Here is a 12,997-nt window from a genome sequence, read left to right as displayed (position 1 = left end):
TGCGTTCTTTTCTTCATCTTATGTTTTTGGGAATTTTGCCAAATATTGAGCGGCTGAGGTTATCTGTCCTCATGTTTGGGTCTTCAACTTTGTTACATTGGTCTAATGTGTCCATTTCGGTGCTAGTAACATATTGTTTTATTACTATGGCCCTGTAATATATGGCTTATGTCTTTTGATAGGAGAACTGCGACCATTAATATTTAAAGTTATTATTGAAGTGTGTGTGTTAGTTGAAGTCATCATACTGTTGATTTTTGATGTTACTGTTTGTGTTCTCAGTGGAACTTCATGGTTTGGTAATTATGACTTAATATTTCTTTCCACGGTCTCTGTTATGCTCATTCTTTTTTTCAGCCTGAAATGTTGCTTCCTGTACTATCTTTAGGCATGGCTTGTTGTATATAAATAGTTTTCAAACTGTTAATATAATGGAAAGTTTTCCTTTCTCCTTTAACTGTGAGAGGTAATTTCACTGGATATGTTAGTTAAGCTTGGCCGTCAAGGTCTTTCAGGTCTTGGAATGCCCTGCCCTGCTCCAGGCTCTTCCTGCATTCAAAGTTTCCATGGAGAAGTCCTCTGTTATTCTGATGAGTTTTCCTTTATATGCGACTTGCATTTTTTCTCTTTGCCACTTTGAACACAGGTTTCTTATGCTCTGTATACTTAGTGTTATAACTATGATAGGCCACAAGGATTGTTTGTTTTGTTGTTTTGTTTTTCGAGACAGGGCTTCTCTGTGTAGCTTTGCGCCTTTCCTGGAACTCACTCTGTAGCCCAGGCTAGCCTCGAACTCACAGAGATCCACCTGCCTCTGCCTCCCGAGTGCTGGGATTAAAGGTGTGCGCCACCACCACCTGGCCACAAGGATTTTCTTTTCCGATCTTGTCTACTCAATGTTTTGTGTGCTTCTTCTATCTGTATGTGTGTGTTTTTTCTTAGTTTAGAGAATATTTCTTCTATGATTTTGTTGATGGTATATTCTACGTCATTAGCTTCAGTTTCTTCCCTGTCATCTATGCCTATAGTTCAGTAAGTTGGTCTTTTTATGGAGTCCTACATTTTCTGTATGTTTATTTCTGTGCTTAATTTTTTTTTCATATTCCTTGCTTATTCAGCCTGGATCTTCTACTTTTTCTATGAGTCCTGATAGTCTATCCTTGGCTTGATTCATTCTACCTGTATGGCTTCCTTTCCTTTGAGTTTTGTAGTTCAGTTTAGACCTATGAGTTCTGGTTTGACTTAACTGTGATTACCCTTAGGTCTTCATTCTTGGAATAAGAAAACATGTGACTTGTTTTTTTTTTTTATGTTACAGAAGCCCACAATTGAGAGATTTCAGGTCTTTTCAAGAGACTGAACTTTTAAAATGTTTGCATTTTTAAAGACTGTAGGACTTCTAATGTTATTTATGCTTGATATTGTAATATTAGTATTAATATATTAGGGTTGAACAAGAAAAAAAATGTTTATCATTGAATAGGGATGTATTTTTGTGCCAAGTTTCAAGGAGTCAAATGTCATGGGGTTTTTTTGTGTTTGTTTGTTTGTTTGTTTTTGTCAACTTGACACAAATTAGAGTTATCAGGGAAGAGGAACCTCAATCATTCAAATGCCTCCATCCAGACTACCTATAACAAATCTGTAAGAAATTTTCTTGATTAATGATTGATGTGGGAGGGCCAGGCCCTTTGGGTGATGTAACTCCCAGGAAGGTGGTCCTGGGTTGTATAAGAAAGCAAACTGAGCAAGCCATAAGAAGCAAACCAATAAGCAACATTACTCCATGGCTCTGCTTCCATTCCCATCTCCAGGTTCCTGCCTCGAATTCTTGCCCTGGATTCTGTCAGTAATAGACTGTTCCTGAGAAGTGTAAGATGAAACAAACCCTTCCCTCTCCATGTTGCTTTTGGTCATGGTATTTTATCACACTAGTGGAAACCCTCTCTAAGACAACAACCAATGCCTTGGTCTCCTACCAGACCACCACTTGTTGCTAAGTCTTCTTCGCCTTCATAACACTTAAAAATGCTCCTCTCTGACGCTGCATCATTAATTCTCTTTTCTTAATGTTAATTCTTCAGTATCAAAAGAACATGGAAAGGTAGGAAATACTGATTAGAAGTATGCTCAAAGTTGGAGCTGTGGAATAGTTTCCAGTTAATGACAAGGCAGAATCTAACTATTTGCTTGATAGAGATTAAGAAATAAGATGTCACTGTAGGGGAATAGATCATTGAACTTAGAGTTCAAACTTTGGGAAGAAACAAGTATATGGTGACAATTATAATGGAAGTGTCCAAAGTGATATGGAACCAGGAGACTAAAATAATGTAGTTTCAAGGGAATGGTTTGATTAGCAATACGAGGCTAAGAACAGGTGATTACCATGAAGAAGTGCTCAGCTGATCAATCGGCTAAGTAGCATTTTATTTCTGTACTTGGGGGACAAGAGCTATGGAGTATTCCAGACCAAGATGCAGTAGAATAAGAAATGTAGAGAAAGCATCAGCAACCACATGAGAAGGCTAGGGCAGGTTTCTAGCAAGCAATAAAGTTAAAAAAAAAATTCATACACTCAATGGCTTGTGCAGTTAGCCTTTACACACACACACACACAGAGAGAGAGAGAGAGAGTCCTTTACAGTCTAGCACTTCTCCCAGAGTGCTTGCACAGGCCTCCAGAAGTTTGAGGGGTAAGAGGTGCAATGGTTCACATTTTCATTGTTTGAAATTTTGCTCATCACTGCCATTCAAAAAGAGAAAGGGGGGAAGAGAGGAAAGCTGTGTGTTGTCGATGGTGCTAGTTCAACACTGTAGCAATGAGTGCTCTTGTTAACCTACTAGCTGAACTGACTTGAAGTGTGCACCCTTCACCCTGTAGTCAGGACAATGCCCCTTGAACGAAAGCGACACTACAGTTTTTATCCCATTAGAAGGAGCCCTGTAGGAGTGAGTCCCATCAGTAGCTTTACAACAATGCACATCACATTCAGAGGTATAAAGAAGAAAATTCCAAGTTTTGAGAGCACAGAGAATTAAATTATTATATTTGAAAGTCTTTGAAATTATGAAATAAGCTTATAATATTCAGTAATTAACATCTTTCAGGTTCTGTTCATACAAATTAAAATCGTTGGACAAGTGAAAATTATTTTAATAGGAATATTGTTCTCAAGAAGCTAAGGGTTGCCCCATTAAGTAGTGATTAGCACCCTGGACTTGATTTGCAAATTGGATTATAGTGGGCCACTTCAATGCTTCATAACAACCATGGAGCCTATGGGAAATTTTTCCTGCTATCTCATAAATTCTCTCTGGCCTTTCTCTGAAAATAATGTAGGCTTCTGTTCTTTTATTTTGGGATAAGTTTAGGGTCAATATTCATTATATTGAATATTTAATGAATTTTAATGGAATAGGTCTAAGGAGACAGATTGCTTCAGGATTTACAGTCAAGTCTTAGTAAAGATTTCTATATATATGTTTATATGTTCAGTTACAGAAACTGGAGTATTGAGGTTTAAATTAACTATAGTTTAAATTAATAGATAAGTTATTAATCTGACCTGAGATTTCTAGCATATTTCTTTGTATAAAAATATTATTTCCTCAGAAAACCAAAAACAATAATAATAACTTTTCAATTATGGTCAAATTTTAGTTTAGTCATTATTATTATATAATAGCATAAATTGTTACAATATTTATGTTGCTGTTTTAAATATATTTTGAATATATAAACATATTAAAAAATATACTTTAATAATATACTTAGAATTTTTTTACACCATGGAACCATTATGATTTGGCTTATAAATTCAGCATCCTTATGCCATTTTGATTTTAGATAGCTATTTAAATAAGTGAAAACAAAACCTCTAAATTTATACCTTAAGATATTTCCAGCAAGTAAGCTTTCAAGTTTAGTGTATATAAGTATGTTATACATAATGTTTAAGGGAAAATGTTATATAAGGCATATATGAACATTTTTTTCAGTATTTTTATGGTTACTTAATACAACACATTATTTAGTGCTGCTAGAGATTGTAGGAGAGGAATTTGCTGTGGCAGCAAAAAAGAGGAAATAATGAATTTGCTTAAGTTTGAGGGTTATTGGGACATCTGTTTTGAAATCTTGGAGCTTTAGAGACATGGGGGTAGAATCTTATGTAGCCGGGACATATCTGTGGAACTTTCTAACTCAACCAGGAATTAGAATCCAAAACGGTAATTTTTTTGATGGCTACATTGAAGAGAAAAAGACCCGGAATGAAGCCTGCAAGAGGTTCACAGACTCGCCTAGCTCATACTAGCCAGAAATCACAAAGGGTGTATAAGGGAAATGGATCTCAGTTCAAGTTATACATACATGACACTCACAAGATTAGTATATATAACATTTGGAAATGTGTAGGGATAATAATGAGTATGATGTGTTCAACTGGAATTTTTAAGACTTATTTTTGCCCCATTAAAATTGTTAACTCTGATTTTGTCCTTAAAGTCTTGAGGCCCACTCCAAGTTAAACAAGGGAAATATACTCACTTGGGTTGTCACTACTCTATAAATTTTAAAAGTAAATATTCATCTAGTTAACTTAAAGATGAGAAATAATTGGCATGTAAGAATATGTTTTTATAGGGTTTTGTTTTAAGAGTGGAGTTGCTAAAACGTGAAATTTAAATATCCAGATGTAAAGAAGACGACCAAGTAAATAACTTTCTCCAGTCTAGATGGGAGCGATGGATGAAGACATGCATGATGTTTGTGGAGTAGAACATGCTTGAGAACGCTGTTTCTTCACAATGGCGTTTACTGATGTGTTTATGCGTGAAAAAAAAAAAGGCAGAAACTCCCTAAAATGTATATCTATGTGTCTCAATTATTTATCAAAGTTTAGATTTTTTACTTTGACTATTGCCACTCTGGCTCTTTGCATCATGTGAGTGTGGGACACTGTTGACATAGACATAGGTCTAATCATCCTACACGAGGACAATAGCATTTTTTTTTTCTGATCCTGGCTGGTGGGGAGGGTATATATGCCACTCGATAGCTACCGTCAGAAATGACTAACCAAAATGATTTTGTGTATGTGTGTATGTGTGTGTACAGCCACAATTCCTTCAGGAGACACCTACCAAGGCAAATGAACGTCTCCAGTGTTGACTTTAGCATGGGCACTGAGCCCGTCTTACAAAGAGGAGAAACAAGGACCAGCATCGGGAGGATAAAGCCAGAGCTCTACAAGCAGAAATCAGTGGACTCCGAGGGCAACAGGAAAGACGATGTGAAAACCTGTGGGAAACTTAACTTTACGCTCCAGTATGATTATGAAAATGAACTCCTAGTTGTTAATATTATCAAAGCTTTAGATCTCCCAGCTAAAGATTTTACAGGAACTTCCGATCCTTACGTGAAGATCTATCTTCTTCCAGACAGGAAAAAGAAATTCCAGACGCGTGTCCACAGGAAGACCCTAAACCCTCTGTTTGATGAGATATTTCAGTTTCCAGTGGCCTATGATCAGCTAAGCAACCGGAAACTACACTTTAGCGTATATGATTTTGACAGATTTTCCAGACACGACATGATTGGGGAAGTGATTCTTGATAACTTATTTGAAGTCTCTGATCTCTCCAGGGAAGCCACAGTATGGAAAGACATCCACTGTGCTACCACGGTAAGTGATAAACTCACCAACTTCTCCTTGACTTCTGCTGTTATTTAAGACCAATCATTGCCCACATTATTGGAGTAAATGCTATAAAGCTGTTGAACTTGAACCCCAAGTTCCTGCAAAGGTAGTATTTGATCCCACAGCAATATAACGTGGGCACCTAAGGCAGCGTAGGGAACATTTGCAGGTGCAAAAACAAAGCAGTTTTACACGTTACTCCAAATTGTTAAGACTTTTCTTTCACAAAATACTCACGTGTAACCTGTTCCCAATACCAGTTTCTCCATAGTTGATGGTGAATTTCATTATCTAAAGTGACTTTGTTTGACAGGTCAAATCTGAGATGTACACTGATGTGTCATGTGGTTTGATCTGAAACAACACATGACTATAGAAGCTTCCATGGAATGCACATGGTTACAGTACCATGGGATGCTAAAGGATCAAAAGATAATTCCCCATGTTAGAATTCTTTTTTCATGGCATGTATTTTTTAGTTACAAAATGATATCAACTCCAGCAAAGAAAGTGTTGAAAGCAGTAAAAACACAATAGAAACAGTAATCAACAATGCTACCAATTGTGTAAATGTTTGGGGTATTACTTTCCTGTTTCTGCTCTGGATACACTGAAATAATTGTGATTACTCTGAATTTTTATTTTCACACTGATTTTATTCCATGCTAATTTGTTTCAGTGCATGATGCTATAATTTTAAAGTTTTAAACTATGTGCTCGCTCTCTCTCTCTCTCTCTCTCTCTCTCTCTCTCTCTCTCTCTCTCTCTGTCTCTGTGTGTGTGTGTGTGTGTGTGTGTGTGTGTGTATGCAGTGTGTGGGTGCACTTACCATGGCATATACCTATTGAGGAGGTCAGAGGACTCATCTGTGGAGTTAGTTGGTCCTTTTTTACCTTTACATGGGTTTCCATGGATTAAATTTAGATTCCCAGACTTGCACTACAAGGGCCTTTACCTGCTGAACAATATCATTGGCCATATAATAAACGATATCTAAATATGTTATCCATTTACATAACCATTTTCTTGTTACACACCTCAATGAAACATAAACTTTGTTTTAAAAAGTGAGTTTTTTTCAGTTCACTCTTATAAGGCTGTGCTGTTTGTCTGCCCCAGAATTATAGAAGAGGAATTAGAGAATTGCTTTCAGGTTAGATTATTAACTTGTTTTAATTTATTAATTTTAAAGTCAACCATTTTACTTTTTACTATCAGATTGTCTTTGTATATTTATTACTTCTTGTAACACAAATTGCTAAATGGTCTTTGAATTAAAAAAAAAAAAAAACAGAGCCAGATATTGGGGTAGATGCTGAAAGATCAGAGAGACAAAGAAACAGGCCACAGCCACCACCTCTTACCTCACTAACTCCTCAGCCTGAAAAACCTTCAGGTGATAGGCCTCTAGCCAAATGCACTTCCTCAGCCAAAAAGCTTTAGTTTCTATCTCCTCATGACTTATATGCCTTTCTCTACCCACCATATTACTTACTTCCTGTTGCTGGGATTGAAGGCTTGTGACGTCCCACATACTGGAATTAAAAGTGTGAGATCCCAAGTGCTGGGATTAAAGGTGTATGTCATCACTGCCTGGCCTCTATGTTTAATCTAGTGGCTTGTTCTGTCCTCTGATCTTCAGCCAAAGTTTATTAGGGTACACAATAGATCACCACAACTTCTGCTTAACATTCATTTTCTAACTCGGTATTTGCCAAGTATTATGTAAAAGAGTCGACCTTGACTTGAAAAGTTAAAAGGATTATCTTGTTCCTGGTGCCAGCCATTTGGAGTATGAATGCTCCCATTGATCTTCCAGTTGAATATAAATAAATACATTTTATCATTTATTATTAAATTTTTTTGAGTACTTAAATCTTTTTAAATGGATTTTCTCACTTCTGGTGCCATATTCTTCATTTTACTTTCAGTCATACTTAATGTAACACAGGATCCATTTTTAGATCGTATCCAATGATGCCATTTTTTCAATTTTGCTACTAATGAATTTTCTTCTAGACTTTAACTCTGAGATGCTATACTCACTGATGCAATTTTCAAAATGACCACATTCCAGTTTCCTTGGTGGTGAAAGGTTGGTGACTGGGGTGTTTGTCTCATGGCTTAACCGGGAGACCAGTAGGCAGTATTACAGGCAGCACAGGCTGCAGGTTAGCAAACTCTCCTTCCTCCCACTAATTTGTATTAGCTGTGAAAATTGGAACTCATCTTGACAGCAGAGAAAATTAAAGTTGAGATAAAGTTCAGTTGGCTGGGTGTTTGCTTTGTATGCAAGGCCTGAAATTTAATTTCCAGCATAACTGAGTGTAGGGGCACACACCTGTAATCCCAGCTGAGAAACAAAGGCAGAAGGATCAGAAAACCGAGGGCATCCTTCAACAGACTAAGACCCTGTCTTACACACCAGGAAAACAAGCAAACAACACCACACCCCAGAAAATCCAAGTTCATTATGTGCTTCAGAGGACAGGCCATTTAAAATACAGCTAGTGTTATCAGTATCATTCCAGTTGCATTGAGAGACGTTGCCCTGGAAATGCTTGCTGCATGGTCTGATCCTTGTCAATTCTCCCATCCCAGAGCCTCTGCTGAGGCTTTCACTGCTTCAATACACTTTCCTTCTCCTCAGATTATTTGCCACCCTCCTTTGAAAATTAGAAACATTGGTAAGAATTAGATAGGTTTTTTTTTTTAAATCATCGTCCTATTATTTAAACCCCCCCAAGCCCCTAAGATGCTTTAAGATGATAAGGACCTGTGTTTTTATTCTGTGTTGTCCCCTAATTAATTGTGTGACATTTTGAAAGGTCAAGTAACTTGTTCAGAATCAGCTGTAAGAGCCTTGGGAGACAGCATTTATCTTGCTCACTAGTGTCCCCATGACTAGCCAAGTGCCTGGTGTTTGTGGGTGTTCTCAGTAAATGTGAGCATGGTAATGGATGAACAAATCTTTAAAGATTGATAAGGTATTTGATATGGTTGGAATCAGAGTTTGGGGTTAAGAGAAAAATAAGGAATCCATAATGATAATAATAAGCCAAACTTTCAGGGGCCTGTGTGTGTCATGATATGAAGTTTGGACTTTGTATTGTAAGATTTCTATTAAGACACACACCACATCCCTTTGAGGATTTTAGCAGAACGAAATGTTACTGGAGTTGTTGAAGGTCAGAGCCTGTAACTGGATGACCCCAGTAAGCCATATTTGACCAGTGATACTTAGTAAACCAACTAGGCAAACAGGCAATAGTAAAAAAGCAGTAAAGGCAGATTCAAGGTGGTCACACTGTAGAAAGGGATTAAAAACATCCAGTGACACCATCATTTCATTCCTCCCCTCCCTTGACCAAGTCCATCTTCAGGGCTCTGACATGAGGGTAAATTTTAAGTTGAAGGAAGAGACAGATGCATCACTAAGTAGTCTTGGCTCTGACCAACATTGACCCAATCTGTCTCCCCTGACAGGCAGTCTTAAAAGTTGTTGTTAACATGTGACATCTCTTTTCAGAAGATGAGCTTCCTCTCTCTGGAAGGCTCCAGGATTCAACCTTCCCCTTTTCCCAGTGTGAGATTTCTTGGAGAGAAATCCCAAGTCCCTGGGTGCCTTGTTTCAATAGTCCAGATTGTTAGAATGAGGAGGAACATCTGGTCTCTTTAGAATGTTCTTATTCCTTCCAGACATCCTAACTATATACCCGAAATCTAAATAACACTGTACATCCATTAACCTTTATGGCTTTCCTCATTAATTTCCACTTAAATGAACCTAAATGCTGACTGATTTGAGGATTACTGCCTCTCATCAGGCACATTTTCTAGCAATTGAAGCAATATCTATATTTTGTGATTGCTTTTTCTTCTCTTAAATTTGAGCTATTAATGACAATTGATCCTTTACAGGCTTTTCTGACTCTCCATCCACTATAGCAAACAAGCCTGAAACTGTTGCTCTGAGATTACTGTTTTTATTTTAATGTATTTATATGTACGGGTTTTTTGCCTGCATATTTGTCTGTGCATGCCTGGTATCTGTGGGGGAGCCGAACAGAGTGTGAAATCTTTTGAGACAGGCATTGCAGGTGATTGTGAGATACTGGTGGGTGATGGGAATTGAACCTTGATCCTCTGGAAGAGTAACCACTTCTCTTACCTGCTGAGCCATCTCTCCAACCCCAGGTTCAGACATTCTTGAACATGCTTCAACTAGACATCCTCCATGGGCCTCATTTTTATTAGTCCTTGCAGTTATAAACATTGAGCTTGAAAACAAATTATTTCACTTTACTGAACACCTTCATTTTATACCAAAGACAGAGAGGCCAAGTAAGGGTAGGTAGATTGCTTAAGATTAAATTCCATAAGGTATATTAATAAAAACATAATAAGAATTTTATAGTTCTTTGAATGCAGTACACCATTCTGATTTTCACTATAAATACGTTTCCTTGAACATGGACAAAGGACTAGTAATTTGATGAAGGGGCTCACTTGATCTACTTAGTAACACATCTTGCTTTTAGCAATCTACTACAGAAAACCATTTGTTTTCTTACCCTCAAGGAAATGTGGAAGGCAGGCTACATTTAGGGTGCTAAGTAGAAGTGATGACTGCTGTAACCATAGCAACCAGTGGCTTTTTGAAGTTTTTTTTTTTCAATAAGTCTTCATTAGTCTACTTCCTAATATATCCCTGAATTCAGAGACTTTTTCTCAGCCAAAAACCCCCATCCCTGTTTCACTTAATTTCCCTCTTCTCTCTTTTTCCTCCAAATCTAGGTCACAAAAGATAAAGTTGTATTACAAATAGTATTGCTATTGTTATTATTGTATCTGTTTACATAAAGTACTTGCTTGACCTTATAAGGCAAAAGTTACTCCCATTTTACTTCCAACTAAACTCATGTTTAAGGAGATCAAGTTTTTTGCTTTATGTTTGGGAATTAATACATGGAAGATGTGCGTTTTTTTTGTTGATATCTGTGTACATATCCATACATGTGTGGATAGATGTACATGCGTACTAGCATGCATGAAAGGCCACAGTTTGAGGCGGGTATCCTCTTCAATCATTCTCTACCATATTTTTGAGACAGTGTCACGTGCTAAAGCTAGAGCTCAACAGTTTAGAAAGAGTGTCTGGCCGGTGAGCTCTAGAGATGCCCATGTCTTTATTTCCCTAAAACTGGGATTACAGTGGTGCACTGCCCCACAAAACTTTTGCATAGATGTTTTAGGTGCTGGGGATTGAACACAGGTCCTTATCCTTGGATGGCAAGCACACATTGTGATTGGCCAATCTCACTCATCCTGAAGATTTACAGTTTCGTCTCCATCATTTCTGACTTAGGACTTGAACCCTTTCCTCTTTGCCAAGCTCCTGCTCTTCCAGCTCACCTCTGGTTTCTGGCTTCCTTAGAAGCCATCAGCTGCCTATCCTCATTGGATATCATGACATCTCTTTTTCCCCGTGTATACTACTTATGCTTATTTTTCAATACTTATCACTATATATATATATATATATATATATATATATATATAATTTTTACTCTTTGTGATGTCTCATCACTTTAATTCATTAAACCTGTATAAAATGATGGTGCAGCCAACACAAAGAAATCAAGTGCACAAACCTGCATCATTGCTGCCTTCCTTCATACTCTTTACTTCCCAACTGTGTTCTTAGAGTACTGCCCCAGTAAGCACTTAACTAAGTTAGTGTGTGCATAGATTAAATTGGTTAAAGATACTCCTTGAAAGAAAAGTTATGGAATACCAAGTATTAGACTTCCCAGTAGGTTTTCAAATGGTTGTTTTCCCAGAGATACAAGAGTTTGTAAAGTTCTAAGAAGGTGAACTCTGACTATAATATTACAGAGAGTAACACAACATGAGCAAATTTTCAGGCATCCCTCAGGAATCAGCCTATTTTGAGCACTTTAGAGAACAGTAATTGCAACAGTAGTGCATAATTCTCTACATAAATGAAATACACAAAATGCACTTCCTTATCTTGATGACACAGATCATCAGTTAGTGTTGATTTTTGTTTACGCTTCTTATAAAATGTTAAGAACATAAATTGCTGTGTATTTATTTAGGGCTATTTCCCCTTCTTCATTACAATATCCAGAATGACTCTAGAATATTGTTATTTTTAGAACATTCGTAGCATGAATCTTAAAGGTACTTATTACTTAAGTCAAACCTGAGGCCAGTTATTGGGGTGAATGCTGGAAGATCAGAGACACAGAACAAGCCACAGCTTCCTCACCTCACCAGTTCCTCGGCTGGTCTTGTTTCCTCAGACTGGAAGCTTCTGAGTCCTCATCCAAATGGATCTCAGCTGAACTGTGCTGCTCAAAGCCTAAAAGCTTAACCAGCCAAATGCTTCTAGTTTCTGGTCTTCATGCCTTATATATCTTTCTACTTTCTGCCATCACTCCCTGGGATTAAAGGCTCACTTCTTGGGATTAAAGGCGTGTGTCACCACCCCTGGCTGTTTCCTATGTGGCCTTGAACTCACAGAGATCCACGGGGTTTCTGTCTCTGGAATGCTAGGATTAAAGGCATGTGCTACCACTGCCTAGCCTCATGTTTAATATTGTAGTTGTTCTGTTCTCTGACCCCAGTTAAGTTTATTAGCCTGCACAATATTTCAGGGAATACAATACCACCACAAACATTTGCTTCTTTTTATCTACATTGTATCTTTATAGGTACTTTTTATTTCTTTACAACTATTTTTATTTCTACTATTAATCGTCTCCTTAGATTTCAAGTGAGCTTTCACCTGTGGTAGATTGACATGGCAGATAAACATTCTTGTTAGAATTTTCTCTAAAGTAATAATAAATAAGTATTTAATAAGAAGTTGTGGCCTCCTCAGAGAGAAGAACTGTAATGTACATTTCCTGTATTTATGCTGCATGTTTAAAGACCTTTCAACTTGACTCGGGGTTATTTACTGTGCACCACATGGTAGGGCTTCAATGGGGCTTTATAAGCTACAGCGCTACGAGACAGTAATTGGAACTCCTCCTGCTTGTTGTGGTAGGCTAGCAACATAGGAGTGCCGGGGCATGGTGCTCACTTAGTGCACAGGACAGCTCAGAACATCACAGCTGCATACACAGGTATGCGTTAGGTCATCTATGTTGTGGGGCCATATGAAGGTCATATGGCTGTTCACCCTCATTAGATTCATCTCTCATGACTGTAGCCATGATGGTCTCCTAGATAACTGTGCATTTTATTCATTCATATCTACA

At 37.6% G+C, this 12,997-nt stretch overlaps 1 protein-coding gene across 1 annotated transcript in view; it reads left to right on the top strand.

Annotated features, from left to right (window-relative positions):
* Positions 1-12,997, top strand: part of Syt10 (synaptotagmin 10) — a 67,190-nt gene that overhangs the window by 26,574 nt on the left and 27,619 nt on the right. The window contains exon 3 of the mRNA XM_036209016.1: positions 5,123-5,690. Coding sequence (XP_036064909.1) covers positions 5,123-5,690 — 568 coding nt within the window. The remainder of the gene's footprint in view (positions 1-5,122; positions 5,691-12,997) is intronic.

The sequence above is a fragment of the Onychomys torridus genome, chromosome 16 (genome assembly GCF_903995425.1).
Source record: "Onychomys torridus chromosome 16, mOncTor1.1, whole genome shotgun sequence".
Lineage (NCBI taxonomy): Eukaryota > Metazoa > Chordata > Mammalia > Rodentia > Cricetidae > Onychomys > Onychomys torridus.
The sequence above is the reverse complement of the archived record's forward strand: the minus strand, read 5'-3'. Positions and strand labels throughout refer to the sequence as shown.